At 38.5% G+C, this 17,079-nt stretch overlaps 1 protein-coding gene across 9 annotated transcripts in view; it reads right to left on the reverse strand.

The window, feature by feature from the left end:
- Window positions 1-17,079, reverse strand: part of CASK (calcium/calmodulin dependent serine protein kinase) — a 372,729-nt gene that overhangs the window by 174,751 nt on the left and 180,899 nt on the right. For all 9 annotated transcript variants that reach the window (XM_047765523.1, XM_047765520.1, XM_047765525.1 and 6 more), the window contains exons 4-5: window positions 8,008-8,085; window positions 1,667-1,739 (exon numbers count right to left, since the gene is read on the reverse strand). In XM_047765523.1, coding sequence (XP_047621479.1) covers window positions 1,667-1,739; window positions 8,008-8,085 — 151 coding nt within the window. The remainder of the gene's footprint in view (window positions 1-1,666; window positions 1,740-8,007; window positions 8,086-17,079) is intronic.

Below are 17,079 nucleotides of genomic sequence, written 5' to 3' on the forward strand. Positions count from 1 at the left end.
TAGACATTTTAGGTTTTTTTTTTTTGGTCTCTTCTAGGGCCACACCCTCAGCATATGGAGGTTCCCAGGCTAGGGGTCTAATTGGAGCTGTAGCTGCCGGCCTACGCCAGAGCCACAGCAACGGGTGATCTGAGCTGCGTCTTCGACCTACACCACAGCTCACAGCTACGCCGGATCCTTAACCCACTGAGCGAGGCCAGGGATCGAACCTGAAACCTCATGGTTCCTAGTTGGATTCGTTAACCTCTGAGCCACGATGGGAACTCCCGACATTTTAAGTTTTCAAACTGTCATTTTTGCTATTATATATAAGGAGATACATTTTATTCTGTATCTATGCATTTTCTTATATTAAGTAAATGCAAAAGAATAACAGCACTCTGCTTTCATTGACCATTTCCCCATTTATCTTTTTACACTTCTCATTCTCTTTGCATAATTGAAGAATACTTCCTTACTAATGTGTATTTTCTGCATTTCTCCAATGAGTTTTCATTGCTATTAGAACATTTCACTAGATTGGCTGGGAATTGCTCATGCCTTCCCCCTCAGCTTTTATCTTTTTTGTCTTTTTTTTTTTTTTTGCTATTTCTTGGGCCGCTCCCGCAGTACATGGAGGTTCCCAGGCTAGGGGTTGAATCGGAGCTGTAGCCGCTGGCCTACGCCAGAGCCACAGCAACGCAGGATCCGAGCCGCGTCTGCAACCTACACCACAGCTCACGGCAATGCTGGATCGTTAACCCACTGAGCAAGGGCAGGGACTGAACCCGCAACCTCATGGTTCCTAGTCGGACTCGTTAACCACTGCGCCACGATGGGAACTCCCCCCCTCAGCTTTTAAACACAAGAATTTCAGTTAACACTTCCCAAACATTACAGAAAATTAAACTAAACTGTACTTAATTTTCTTAACCATTAAAATGCATTGAAGAAGTCAGGCTTTTGATAGTATGTTTTGAGGAAAGCAGCGCACCCTGTTTGTGGATGTGACAGGTTAGAGAGGCCAGTGAGCGTGTAAGTGAACACCAGGGCTAGAGAGACCACAGGGTCTCTTAGTGACTTGAGGTCTGAAGGGGGCCAGGCATCTGGAGGAAGGCCCACTGGCTTCCTTTCTTGCACAGCTCGGTGTTCTGCCTGACACTGGACCGACAGTCCTCATGAACTTGATACTGGGATCAAACAGGCACAAAGAGTGAATAATGGTAATATTAATATTCCTAAGGGAATATTATCCTTTATTACATTTATAATTACGATTTCAGACTATGTTTTAAAACTGTTTGCAAAGCAAATAAAATGCTGACTATTCTACATTGCAACATTACAAAAATATGTGTGTGATAAACTTTTACTATATAAACCAAGTTCTAATTTCCCACGAAGTATAGGAAGTTGTTTGGTTCCTCCTATTTGTTGGATTTCCCACTTACCTTTTACACACAAAATAGCAAAGAAAGAATAACAGAATTTTAGAACGAATGTACATTTTAATAAAAATAAGAAAAGTGAAATTATAAAAAGTGTTCCTATTAAGAATTAGTACAACTCTCCAAATAGAAACCAGTTACACAAACTTTTATGTGTACATAAACATTAAAAATTTCTGATAATTATTGTTATTTGTCAGTTTCTATTCATAAACCTTAGTGTGACAAAAATGACTTACCTTCACATCCCTGTGAATTATGTTATTATCATGACAATAGCGTAGAGCTTCCAGTATCTGTCTCATGTAATGACTGTTAAAAAAAAAAAAAAATCTGAAACTGTGAAAAAAAAATTTTATTTTTAAAACATAATATACCAGGTTCCTAGTTTGTAATGCCCACCTTCAATATTTGCTGCCCACAGACACTTTTCATTTGAGTGGACACGATTGGTGGAACGTGCAGCTTAGTAAGGAAAAAGGTGGCAGACTTAAGCTTATGAGTTTTATAAAGAAATAATGTATTCTGTATTTTCTAAGATAGCTAAGTCAAAAGAATTTCACACAGTTCATAGTAAAATAGCTCTGCAAACTAAAAATTCAAGCTTAAAACTTGGAGGAAAAAAAAAAAAAAACCAAAACAGTTCTCTAAGAGTTAATTCTACTTAGTTACCCTGGATTGCTATCAAGTGAACAGTGCTCAGAGGTACACCAGGGATTCTGACTAAAGGGGTGAAAGCCTTTTTTCTGCTCTAAGGACAAACAAGAGAGAAGAACCTCCTTATGCCCCACAATTTCTTTTTGCATCATAATCGTGTTTCAGTTGGGGCATCCTTGAACAGAGCAGGGTTCCTCCTAGGCCCAAGTCCTAGGAAGTCCAACTCCTCACAAGGCCAGCAGGGTCCACTGAGGCTCCTACCGGGTCCGAGTGAAGAACAAAGGAGGAATGAGCATTTTAAAGAATCGTCCTTAAAAGTGGTAACAGGGTCAACTAGCCACACGGTGTGTGACAAGAGCAGTTCATTAAGTATTACTTCAGAGTTTACTTCGACTTCCTTCCCTTACTTCTAAAGTTCTACTTCTATAATCCCACTGTTACTGTTTCTCCGACGGTCTTTTCCATCTCTCTTCCTCTGAATTTTACTCCCTTCAAATCTGTCCTTTCCCTACTATCCCTCTTCCTTTCTCACTTTTCCCTTTCCTTCCCAATCAGTCATGACACAGAAATGTGATATACTTAACATTATTTACTGTACAGTACTTACTGAATTTTTGTTTCTGTCCAGATCTTTTATTTCCACTTTAAACTATAAGCTAAATAATTTAATGATACTCACAGATGACCTTGTGTGTGTGCCCATGACTCAAGATCAAAAAAAATGTTCGCCCACTCCTGCTTTACAATTAAAAGACATTTCCATTGAGTTCCCTCTTTGGTATGGCACTATCTAACCAAACTCACATCAGTGTTGCTCTCCTAGCATGTGCATTATGTCCTGTGTTAAAATTGATCAGAAGGTTTCAGTTTAAGTGAAAGGTAGGGGGAAAAAAGACCCCAAGGCTTTGTTCCTGTACTTGTCATGGTTGTCTCCTCACAACTGGGCTCTAAGGAGGAGCTAGGCTCCTATGGTCCTTACTTATGAGGTTCAATTTTTTTTTTTACTTTGCAAATGCACCCATAGGAGGTCGTGGGCACATACTCTTTGTCCGGGCCAGTGCAGTTGAAATTAAGTTTCTGTTTAACTTAGGGGATCTTAACTTGGTGTTGTGGCCCTTTCCTAGTTCAAATCTGGCTTTGGAGGATCTGTGACCCCCTGAAATGGCAGAGACAACAAATGTGAAAGTGCCTTGTAAACTCTAAACCATGCTACCAAGGTTAAGTTTATTAACTATCGAATTTAGTCAAAGATTTAGGAAAAGCCTATTGGTGAATATGGGAGAGAAGGTAAGTTTAAGCTGGGTATTACAGACCTAGCTTTACACTTAACAGCACAGACTACTTTGGATACTTAGTACTAAGACATTCACTTATATCTTTAGCCTGAAGAAAATTCTTATCTCAAAGCCTTATTTAAAAAAAAAAAAAAAAAACCTTAATGGAGTTCCCATCATGGCTCAGCAGAAACGAAGCTGACTAGCATCCATGAGGACACAGGTTCAATCCCTGGCCTTGCTCAGTGGGTTAAGGATCTGGTGTTGGTGTGGCTGTGGTGTAAGCCAGAAACTACAGCTCCAATTTGACCCCTAGCCTGGGAACCTCCATATGCCAAGGCTGTGGCCCTAAAAAGACCAAAAAAAAAAAAAAATGAATGAGCATTTTAAAATTTGATTATTCAATTATTTGAGCCATATATACAATATTAGAATCTCTGTTGGGGGTGGGTGGGGACAGATTTTTTTCCTCTCCAAATATAACAGGTTTAAACTGATCTTTCTCCACCCTTCCAGTAAAGACCCTGGGAAGCTGTGCATGTGAACAGCGTGCAAGCAAAATAGAGAACCAAAATCCACCCACACAGTCTAGAGAGTTGCTGATGAAACTTTAATCAAAAAGCTTCATTTCATGAAGCGTCATGGTGGCCTATACTTTTCAGAGAAACTCAGCAATATCTGTTTGTCTCCATCCTTAAGGATCAGGAATGCTGATAACTCTGTGGATAGAAAAAAGCTGGCCAGTAATCCACTCACTTCCTTTGGAAGGAGGCATTTTGGGGGTGGAAGAAAAGAAGAGAGGTGCCTTGTCTACTGTCTTTGGCAAACTCTGGGTAAAAAGACTATGCTGAAGAAAGCTCCTTGCTGGGCTGAAGAAAGCTTATCTCCGGAATTCCCATTAGGAGAATGTCCCTAGCTCAGGATTACCTACAAAAAACAGAACCCAGGATCTTTGAGGCATGGATGGCTTCCTGGGAGATGTCATGTCAGCTATTCAACTCTCCAAGGTACACAATGGAGACATTGCATAACTGAAATGCTCCCTTCTGTGTGTGGAATCCCACAAACCTCATGTACAGACCTCCTCTGTTCTGGGCCAGAGGTGCATTTCTGGTGCAAGAAGGAAGGAAGTGAGGAGCTGCCTTTTAAAAGGCCTAGATCTCTCTCTGCTCTAGCTGAACCTTTTGATTGCGTATCTTTATAACTGCTTAGTAAAGCCTGATACTAGATAAGAACATCTCTGGGACTTGTGAGTCTGATTTGATCATCTGATCCTGTATGTTAGCTGACTCTACAACTCACCACCTCTGAAAGTACAGAGGGAATCACTAACGGGGTTGCAAGGACTGAACGGAGTTTTCTATCATGCCATGCTTTGCTGCTCCTCTTAAAGCTCAGCCAGTTGGAGAAAAACAACATTATCAGTTTGATTACTTGGTGTCTCAGAGTGTTCTTGCAGTTGGTCTCACTTGAGAATCACAGAAATCAGAGAGAAGGAGGGTAGAAGTCATCCGGTTGAACACTCTAAACCAAACGGAAGACTTACATGCCCCTGTTACATGGTTACTGGTACTCTTAAATAGGGGACACATCTAATCATACTTTCTGAGGCTGTTCCTTTTTGTCATTTTTAGAAAGCGTTTTTAATAAATTGTGCCAAATCTCTCTCTTTGCAGTGTTACTTACTGGTCCCAATACTACTCTTTTCTGATTCATTCTGCAAAGTCCCTTTAATAAAATCATCATTTTAACAGCAAATACAAATGGATTTGGGGGGGGGGGTTGTTTTTCGTTTTTCTTTTTAGGGCTGTACCTGCGGCCTACGGAAGTCCCTAGGCTAGAGGAGCTGCCAGCCTACGCCACAGCCACAGCAATGGGAACATAGGCTCCAAGCCGCATCTGCAACCTACATTGTAGCTTGTGGCAATGCTGGATCCTTAACCCACTAAGCGAGGCCAGGGATCAAACCCACATCCTCACAGACACTATGTCGAGTTTTTAACCTGCTGAGACACAATGGGAACTCCTAGATGGACTTTAAAATCAACAGGCTTTCAACTTGATGTATATAAACATCTACCTTTTCTATAAATCTCAAGATTGGGAGAGACTGCAAGGCATTTCACTGTATGACATCACCTCTGCAACACTGCTATTCCCCTATCCTAACACCTAGACCGGTGGCAGAGACAGGCTCAAAGTTAAGGAAAAGTGATAAAGATGAGTAGGCAATAGAGAAAAAGTGCTACTGGTTTAACATCAACCCTGACCCTATATGCCAGGTATCCCAAGGTTTTTGCGGATCAAAAAGGAAAAAATCTTCCTCCATCAAGCTTCACTGTTTTACGAAATCAACATTCAGAATTTTTAGTTTTCCCTCTCTGGTGCTGCTATTGAAAGATATCAATAAATGCAAATCAATACAAAACTCAAATTAATTCTTGGGAGTTCCCATTGTGGTGCAGCAGTAATGAACCTGACGAGTATCCATGAGGATTTGGGTTCTGGCATTGCCGTGAGCTGTGCTATAGGTCGCAGTGCCGTGAGCTGTGCTGTAGGAGGCTTGGATCCCACGTTGCTGTAGCTATGGCGTAGGCTGGCAGCTGTAGCTCCAACTCGAACCCTAGCCTGGGAACTTCCATATGCTGCAGGTGAAGCCCTAAAAATCAAAACAAAACCAAAACCCTCAAATTCTTGAAGAAATAAATATGCAAAAGTCAGAGTTTCATTTAGTAGGATAAAGTGGTTTACCACTATGCCATAAGAAAAATCATGATAACAATGGCTATTTTTGGTATTAAAGAATGTCTTTTAATTCTGAAGCAATAAAAACTAAAAATGTTAACTTTTTTTGGGGGTGGGGGTCTTTTTCTAGGGCCGCTTCCAACGGCGTATGGAGGTTCCCAGGCTAGGGGTTGAATCAGAGCTGTAGCCACCGGCCTACACCAGAGCCACAGCAACGCGGGATCTGAGCCACATCTGCGACCTACACCACAGCTCACGGCACTGCCAGATCCTTCACCCACTGAGCAAGGCCAGGGATCGAACCCGCAACCTCATGGTTCCTAGTCGGATTATTTAACCACTGCGCCACGAGGGGAAACTCCATAAAAAAAAATTGTTAAATTGTGATAAGAATTTAAAACAGTAGTAAAAGGGGATGGAAAAAAAAAAGAAAATCCTAGAATATGCTTTAGTGAACATGGCACAAAAGGAAATTTAGCCTCAGTTCTACCATGAAATGCATCAGGAGTTTAAAGAAGGAATTGAAGTTAATGTATATGAACTCTCATTTGCTTCTTCTCCCTAGCTCCAGGAGTACAAAACAGCAGCTACCTAAAACTGAGTATATTCTTTACCTTGTGTTATAGCTACAGCGGCTCTGTCTCCTGAGACTGCGGCCCTTTCTCCTCAGTCAGGAGAAGGCAGGGCAAAGAACTGGGAGAAAGTCAAGCCACTCTGAGCTCAAAGTCGCATGTGGTAGTCTCTAAGCTATCCTCAAGCATATCTGTCCATTGTGCCATAATTATAAAAACAGGAGGAAGGAGGAAGTTATCAATTAATGGTAACTGTTTCTGAAATGGGAGAAAGTTTTAATAAATCCTAATGGGAGGAATTCCTGTTGTGGAACAGTGGAAACCAATCTGACTAGTACCCATGAGGATGTGGGTTCAATCCCTGGCCTTGCTCAGCAGGTCAGGGATCTGGCAGTGATAAGATCTGTGGTGTAGGTCACAGATGTGGCTTAGATACTGCATTCCTATGGCTATGGTGTAGGCCAGCAGTTGCAGATCCAATTCAACCCCTAGCTGGGAACTTCCATATGCCATGGGTATGGCGCTAAAAAAAGGGGGGAAAAAAGACAAAAAACATCCTAAAGGGTTCGTGGGTTTGAACCCTTTAATATAGTATGGTTAGTGACTGAGAAGGGATGCTGTACCCCATGTATTAAAAAGGCAACCTATTGGAGTGGGTATTTACAATATGATTGTCACCAAAGCAGAAAGTTGTATTGTTCAAAATGTACAAGCAAGTGGCCCAATGCATGGCTCCTGTGATTTTTCATATTAAATCTTTATTTTGAGTCATCAATTCTTAACAAGAACTTCTCCACTTGGAACAATGGTGGCTACTTGATTGGTTTGATTGAGAGATCACCCACTGGCTTGAAGCAAATACAGTCAGCAGAAAAACTGTGCTTTTATTTCTGTTCCTTCTACTGTTTTGTGATTTTTCTCAGATTACCTGTTCACGTGACAATTTGCTAAAAGGCAAACTGAAGAACTAATGAGACACATCTGCCCAAAAAGCAGAACATCAAACACACACAAAACCCAATTTTAGTTCTACACTGTTTCTGAGCTACCAAATTCCTCCTTGTATGAAAGTCATCGGAAATGGAAACGATAGCAGTAGTGATGTTAAACTATAAACCTATATAAATAGGTAAAATCATTGTTTAATATTTTGCATTTCCAGTCACTGTTTGGTTCCATTAATGGACATTAAAAGAGCTATGTTCCTTGTAAGGAAGAGTGGCAGTACGCTCATTATCAGTTTAAAAAGCAGGCCACTTTATGAGATTTCTTTGTCATTTCCTTCTTTTACTTCCAAGCTTCATTTCTGGGAGGTCCATACAAATTACGTACCTGGCTACAGCTTCACTGTATACAAAACCAGCGTCAGCTCGCTTTACGATTTCAAAACACAGATCCGCTCCGTCCATACTGTAGAGAAATATAAGAAATGATATAAGGAAAGACAAAATTTCAGGAAGAAAACACTGAAAGTGAATACACTGTAACTAAGCTATTAGCTGACTTACAGCTGTAATAAATTATTTAAATCTCCTTTCTTTTGATGAAAAATAGATTATAAAGGACATTATAACTTAGTATTGAAAATCTACACAGAACGAAACAGGAAGAGCAAGCAAATGGTAACACCAAATAACATAAGGTATGGGAAATTACCTGTAAATTTACTTTAGGCTATCACAAAACAAAAAGTCTCATAAAAGGGCAATGTTGGGGGTTGGGGCATATTTTTGAATAAAATTCTGAAATTTCTACATCTGGTCATATCATAATATTTTAAGAATACAACAAAGATTCTAAAACATTTACCTATAGTCATCACCACTAAATAGGAACTCAAGCTACATACTGTGAAAGGAAAAAAAATCATTACCTAATCAATAATTTATTTTTGTTTATACTTCAATTACCAAAGTAATTGCTACAAACATATTCTGTTACAGTAATGTGTTACTCTCTTGCCTCCAAACTTAAAATAGTTCTTTATTTCTCACCAGATCAGTAAGGCCTCTTGTTGTCTCAGGCATACCTTGCTTCTTCTATCTACTCTGTCTAATGACTTTTCAAGAATAACTCACCTTCTAGACAGATCAGTCTTTTTACTACTCCTTGAATATACAATTTTTTTTCTTTTTGCCATACACTTCTGCATATACTGCTTCCCACATTCAAACCCTACCTTAAATTCAAGGTCCATTCCAATCTCACCTTCCCCAGGAAGCCCCCTAGATTATCACCAGCCACATTAAGGCCTTCTTTTGCTTAAATTCTATAACAACCCTATATAGCCCATACTATAATACTTACACAGAAACACATTCATGCGTTTACAGGAAACTTTTGCCAGGTCATTACATATGTTAATCAATAGTTAGCTAACATTTTCATAAAGCTTAAAGGCTTATAAAGTGCTTTCAAGTTCAGTATCTTATTCATTCATTCATTTAGTAGCTCAGACACCAATATATCTATTGCAGGTATTATACTGAGAAAATAAAGACTTCTAGAAGGGAAAGCAAAGGAACTAACTACTCATTACTATTACTATTAATTAATAATTAGGTAATGAAAATAACTAATAACCATTACTAACATTACTATTCATCAAGCATCATGGAAAGTGTTGTTTTATCTCTCTTCATTCTTATCATCACCACATGAGGTCAGCATCCTTCTCATTCTCAAATAATCTGAGCAGACAAGTATGTGACAGGGACAGAACTCAAAGCCCTACCTATATTCAATGCTCTTTCCATTATCTAGAGCTACACTCACTAGGTGTGCAAGGAGCAAAGGTACACATTCAAGCTCAACAGTTCAACAATGGCGTAAAGTCCTAAGGAACAAGTATATTTCATATTTTCACCGTACTACCACCGAAAACCCAGAGAATACTAAGCACACAGTAAATATTTAATGAACGGTTGATTATATTACTTGAATTTTGGTGTGGTTTTATGTAAATGAAAATACTTTCACGTTAATACAAGGCCTTATAAATTTTACCTAGTTCCATTTCATGGCCAATGAACATTTTCCAGTGTCAAGTAGAATTCTTCTCCAAAATAACTTCTAAGATGGCTCAGTCTACTCTGAAGGATGGCAGTGCCCTTTTCCCACCATCGGAAATAAAGCCTGGATGAATATGATCATGCGGCTGTGTGAACAACCATCCTACAAGCAGAGCTGCTAGGTCAAGGGGCATATACAATAATACTTTCTATATACACATGGAAAATTTTTAGCAATTTATACTGCTACTTCTAAGTGTGAAAGTGTTCTTTCCTCTATCTTGCCTCTGAGATGACTATTCTTTTTAATTTTTGCCAATCAGATAGGAGGAAAAAGAAGTCACTCATGATTGCTTTCATTTGCATTTCCTTGATTTACCACAGAGGTGGAATATTATTGTGGGGATTTTAAAAAAGCACTATTTTTAAAGCTGACTACAGTTTAAGCTGGTCAGTTACTCTGTGAGGACTAAAAACATGTAGTGAGGTAATTACAATTTTGTTTAGGCATTTTCTTTTTTAATTGCAAAATGTGAGGATAAGCACTATTCAATCTAGATGAGACTAGAGTCAGGCAAAATAGACAGCTAAACTGACTATATCATAAAGAATACTTAGAGCTAGAGGGAGGCTTTTTTGGGGGGACCTGGAAGGGGGAACAGTCTTAGGGGTGGGAGAAGGTAGCAAAGTGATGAGAGGCCAACACTTAAGGAGGGACCCAGTCAGTGGGAAATAACTGGAATTATTTACTGCCCTGTGCTACAATTACCAGCATGAATTGATCCATTTTTCCTGGTCATATCTGAAAGAGTAGGCCTTGAAATGTCAATTTCTACATGTGCATATACACACGAAGGTATTTTTAGGTTTCTATTCTTTTCCACTATCTATTTTTATATCTAGTCCAAAACCATTTTAAATTCTGCAATAGTGTATTTTAATATATGGCAAAATAAGTTTCATTATTATTGTTTACCAATATTTTCTGAACAATTTTTTCCAGCTGTACTTTATTTTTTTTTTAATTTTATTTATTTATTTATTTATTTTTTGTCTCTTTGCTATTTCTTTGGGCCGCTCCCACGGCACGTGGAGGTTCCCAGGCTAGGGGTCAAATCGGAGCTGTAGCCGCCAGCCTACGCCAGAGCCACAGCAGCGCAGGATCTGAGCCGCGTCTGCAACCTACACCACAGCTCACGGCAAGGCCGGATCGTTAACCCACTGAGCAAGGGCAGGGACCGAACCCGCAACCTCATGGTTCCTAGTCGGATTCGTTAACCACTGCGCCACGACGGGAACTCCATGTACTTTAAAATTAGTTTCTCAACAACAAAAAACAAACAAACCAATTGAAAAATGGGCAGAAGACCTAAATAGACATTTCTCCAAAGAAGACATACGGATGGCCAGTAGGCACATGAAAAGATGCTCAACATCACTAATTATTAGAGAAATGAAAATCAAAACTACATTGAAGTACCACCTCACACCAGTCAGAATGGCTATCATTAATAAGTCTACAAATAAGAAATACTGGAGAGGGTGTGGAGAAAAGGGAACCCTCCACTGTCAATGGGAATGTAAATTGGTACAATCACTATGGAGAATAGTATGGAAGTTCCTCAGCAAACTAAAAATAAAATTAGCATATGATCCTGCAATCCCACTCCTGGGCATATATCTGGACAAAACTCTAATTCAAAAAGATACATGCACCATTATGTTCATAGCAGCACTATTCACAATAGCCAAGACATAAAAGCAACCTAAATGTCCATTGACAGATAAAAAGATTAAGAAGATATGGTGTATGTGTGTGTGTACGTACACACACACACACACACACACACACACACACACACACAGGAATACTACTCAGCCATAAAGAATGAAATAATGCCACCTGCAGCAACAAGGATGCAACTAGGGATTATCACACTAAGTGAAGTCAGAAGGATAAAGAGAAATACCATATGATATCATTTATCTGTGGAATCTGAAATACGGCACAGATGAACCTATCTACAGACACAGAGAACAGACTTTGTGGTTGCCAAGGGGGAGGGAGGAGGGAATGGGATAGACAGGGAGGCTGGGTTAGTAGATGCAAACTATTACATTTAGAATGAATAAGCAATGAGGTCCTGCTATACATAGCACAGGGAACTATACCCAATCTTCTGGGATAGGTGAAAATAATACTAAAAAGAATGTGTGTGTGTGTGTGTGTGTGTATATATATATATACATACATATATATATATATGTACATATATACATATATATATATGAATGACTGGGTTACTTTGCTGTATAGCAGAAATTGGCACAAACATGGTAAAATCAACTATACTTCAATAAAAAATTTTTATCAGTTTCTCCAATGCTGAAAAATTTTTATGTTTTGGCTGATATCATGTCATATTTATAGATTAACCTGTAGAAATTAACATTTTCCTAACATCCTCATCCATGAACATGATATGCTTCTCCATTTCCTTTCATGTCTCTAAGTTATAGTTTTAAGGTTTTCTTCATATTGGTACAAGTACTGATTATTGGGTCCCCCCCCCTCAAGCATTTTATATTTTTAGTTGCTATTATAAATAGGATCTTTTGGTCATTATACATTTTTTTTTGTCTTTTTAGGGCCACACCCTCAGCACATGGAGGTTCCCAGGCTAGGGGTCGAATCGGGAGTTGTTGCTGCCGGCCCACACCACAGCCACAGCCACGCCAGATCTGAGCTGTGTCTGTGACCTACACCACAGCTCACGGCTACGCTGGATCATTAACCCACTGGGCGAGGCCAGGGATCGAACCTGCAACCTTGTGGTTCCTGGTCAGATTCATTTCCACTGCGCCAAGACAGGAACCCTTGGCCATTATACATTTTTAATACAAAGGTTCATAAACAAGGCTACCAAACAAAATCACTTGTGTAGCTTTTAATATATGCAGGCATGCTCAATGAGGGATTAGTCTGAAAGTAAGTCATTACTGTGAAAGTAATTTTCTATTATTAAAGCTATTTGATTAGTTATTTGTAACATTGATATTAAAGTAAGAGGTAATTTATTAATTTTAAATTTTATGAGGCACAGAAATAAAAACTAAAAGTACTGTTATTTATGCAAATTTTATTCATCATAGAAACTTAAAATATACATATTCATAATACATTCAATCCCAATAACCTTGAACAAAAAGTTTGATGTGTCGATTCTTTGATAAACTTTATAATACATTGCTTCTAAAAACAATTATAAGACTTTGATTGCTTTTTTATTTGACTTCCCATCTTAGGGTGTTTCTGAGGCTGCCAAGAAGCTTTAAAAAGCATGTTTGGAATTTCCCCAGTTGGTTCCAGTCTGAGGGAATGAAATGCGAGGGAGAAGAAACAATGCTATGGAAGAGTAGGGGAAATGTTTCCATACCATATGCAGAGAAAAATTATGGGAAGTTTATTCTGAATTGTGAAAAGCGGTGAGACTGTGAATGTTTTAGCTATTCCCATCTTTCCTCTGTCTGAATTTTTCGTTTTGGAATACATACATATTACTTACCAAATTTAAAAGAAATCCAAAAACAAATGCTCCAAACAAACAAAACAGACCACAGGTCTAGAGGCACAAAGTATGGCTTGGCTGTATGTTCAAGTAATCAGAATATGCCACCCCAAAATATGCCACTTTAGCACAGGATTATTTTGGCAATTGAAAAACAGCAGACAAAAGGAAAAATTCTCCAGTCTCATCCATTTTGCCTAAAAATAGGATACACGTTTCATTTTGTAAAGGTGCTTCCCTCTCATGTACCAGCAAGAAGAAAACTACTATCTACATAACAAACTTTACTAAATAACTCTTATTTACCATATATTTCCTGGTCACTTTCCCACAATTTCACCCCCAACACAGATGCCCAAAGCCCTCCCCTTCCTTTGTCTAGTCTCTTCACTTTCACTCTTTGTCAAAACGGTATATAAGCCTCTGGATCTAACTGCCCCTGTCTGTGGCTTGGCTCTCACTTTGTTTCAGTGAGCACCCACCCCTCCATGTGCAAATGAAAATCTTTTGTCAGTTTATCTGCCATTTGTCAGTTTAACCTGCAGATTCCAGTCACATAACCTAAGAAGGTAGAGGGAAGTTTGTTTTCTTTCTCTAAATCCTCTAAGATATATGCTGTAAAAGCAGAGAAAGAGGGAGCTTGCAGGAGACTAGTCCCTGGTTGCATGAAGAAATGCTTCTCAAATTAACTACAGTGAAGGACTAGTTTTTCCCTCCCCAGGTATATTAAGAACTGATTTTTTTTATAAAGTACAAAATCATGTGCTATGACTTCACAGCAATGTAAAATTGCTCTAACAGTTTCTAGATACTTATGCTCAATTTCTATTCTTATCTCATTATAGAGTGGTAATGGTTGGTAGACTATAATTTGCCTGCCATCTATTCTTTGAGAACCGTGTAAAAGACAGACCAAGTCTGGATTTCTCTGACCAGCACTTCCTCTGAAGGTGACGAAAACTGGAAGAAATTTTTTTAAAAATTTAAGCATTAAAAGAATTAGCAGTATAATGAGTGAAAAACTACCTACTAAGAAAAAAGAAAGAATTAAAGCTCAAAGAGGTAAGCAAGAGCTGCTTCTGCTCTGGGGATAGGGAAGGACTATAGGAAGAAGGCGCTTTGGGGAAACTCTGGAGAAGTGGAAGGAGGCAGATGGAGATTGACAGAGTCCAACTCCTTCTGTACCAGGGTGACCCAAGAGGAGAGACAGAGCTATTCCTTTGGCACGCCCCAGAAGAACCCATCAAAGACTATGGCTCTGAGAAAACACCTCATGGTCATATAAAGAGGTGCATTTTGAAACTTAGGGTGTATAATATATTCTGGTATACCTTATTGGTAGCATAGAAAAACCCCAATGCTTAACATGGAGATAAAAGCTGGATTTAAAAAGTTTAGCAAGAAACAAGAAATTATCAAAAGTGACATTATACATCTGAAAAAGCAGAAAGAAATTTCAGAATGGAAAAATATAAAATCAAAATGAAGAACTTGAGCAAATTAGACAGTTGAAGAAAAAAATGTGAATGAGAAGATAATCACATTGAAGGATGAAGAGAGAAAACATGGAAAATGTAAAAGTGAGAATAAGAAACAGAGGATTACAGTGAGAAAGTCAGCATATATTTATTGACATTTCAAAAGTGAAAAGAAAAAAGAGCAGAAGCAATAGTGAAAATATAATAATGACTGATAATTACCCAGAAATGATTAAAGATACCAAGCCACTATTAAAAAAGTCCAGTAAACGTCGGGTAAGATAAAGAAGTCCACAGTTAAGATATGTATCAGTGAAAACTGCAGGAAACTAAAGACAAGTAGAAAAATCCCAAAAACAGTGAAAGAAAAGAATGGACTGACATCTGACTTTTTAGTAGGAACAGTGGAAAGCAGGATACAGTGGAAAGTTATCTTAAAATAACTGCTAATCTCAAATTCTCTTCTCACTAAATAAACCTTTAGAGAAGAAAGGTGAAAAATATTTCTTTCAGATAAGCAAAAGACAGTTTTCAACCAGCATACCTGTCTCTGAAGGAAATACAAAAGAAAATTCCTCAGGTAGAAGAAAAATGAAGTCAACTGAAAACTCAGCAAGGTATGAAAAATATAAAATGTGGTAAATATGTAGGTGAGCCTAAATGCACAATGATTATAAAAACAACGATTTTCTCAGTCTCTTTCTGGACAGAGAGAGACCACATACAATAGTCACTGTGCAAACAGAGAGAGAAGATAAGTGGTTGGAGTAAGGGGATTGACTGATTTTAAACAAAAATACCTAATAAGAACAACTCATAAGTCAGGAAGCATGCTGTAATTTCTAGGACAACCACTAAGTTCTCCAACTTTTTGAGGTAAGGGCCATTTTCTACTTTTAAAGATTATTGAGAATCTCAAAGGGATTGTGTTTGTGTAGATTTTATCTACCAACATTTGCTATATTAAAATTAAAAACCAGAAATTAAAAAGAACTTATTTTAAAATAACAATTAGCCAATTACATGTTAGCAAAAATATTTTTTTTCATGAAAATTAACTATGTGTTTTAAAACAAAATAAATTCAGGAGTTCCCATTATGGCTCAGTTGTTAACAAATCCGACTAGGAACCATGAGGTTGTGGGTTCGATCCCTGGCCTCGCTCAGTGGGTTAAGGATCCGGCGTTGCTGTGAGCTATGGTGTAGGTTGCAGATGCGGCTCGGATTCCGAGTTGCTGTGGCTGTGGCGTAGGCCGGCGACTGCAGCTCCGATTAGACCCCTGGCCTGGGAATCTCCATATGCTGCAGGAGCGGCCCTAGAAAAGACCCCCCCCCAAAAAAAAAAAATTTCAGCGAGAAGAGTGGTACTGCTTCACATTTTGCAAATCTCGTTCCTTTCCAGTTTAATAGAAGACAGTTAGATTCTCAGATCTGCTTCTACATTCAATCTCTTACAAAGTTACTTGCTTGAGGTAAATGAAGATAATCAGGCTTCACAGAGATATAAAATTGGAAGAAGAAGGTATATTTTAGTAGTCCTTGCAGCTATCTGTAAATATTCTTCTTCTTCTTTTTATTTGGCTGCACCCACAACATGTGGAAATTCCTGGGCCAGGGATCAAACCCCGCACCACAGCAGCCATTTGAGCTGTGTTAGTGACAATGCCAGATCCTTAACCTGCTAAGCCACCAGGGAACTCTAAGACTCAATAATCGGTGGTTTCCTCAGGCTCAAACATTTTGAAACCAAATTTATGTTCACCAAAGGGGAAACCTGGGGTGGGGGTGGCGGGGTAAGTTACAGGGTTGGGATTGATATACACACATTATTACATATGGAGTAGATGGGTAAAGGAGACCTACTGTATAGCACAGAGATGTTTACACAGAACTGTGCAGGAGCTTGTCTGGGAAAATAACCTGAAAAGGAATGGATATAAGTGATTTACGTTGCTGTATGTCTGAGATTAATGGAACTTTGTGAGTTAACTCTATTCCAATAAAACTTAAAAATCTATAAGGCTGCAAGAACATATACAAAATATCCATTTCTGGGAAATGGAAACATGAATGAGTTCTATTATCTTCTTAGTATTTTTCTGCTTTTATAAGTGTATATTCAGAAAAATATTGTTTATTATTGGGAAAAATAATTTACTTTATAAAGAAAAGTTGTAAGGTCCTGATATATATAATTAAGAACTAATTTTTTAAAACAATAATTGCTTTAACCTTTCCCTAACTGGAATTATTTACTGGAAATAATATGGGAGCTCTACCATAAAAAAATAAAGAATGGGTAGTTTCCTAGAGGTATATTGCAAGGTGGAATCTGAAACCATATCA

This window comes from Phacochoerus africanus, chromosome X (genome assembly GCF_016906955.1).
Source record: "Phacochoerus africanus isolate WHEZ1 chromosome X, ROS_Pafr_v1, whole genome shotgun sequence".
NCBI lineage: Eukaryota > Metazoa > Chordata > Mammalia > Artiodactyla > Suidae > Phacochoerus > Phacochoerus africanus.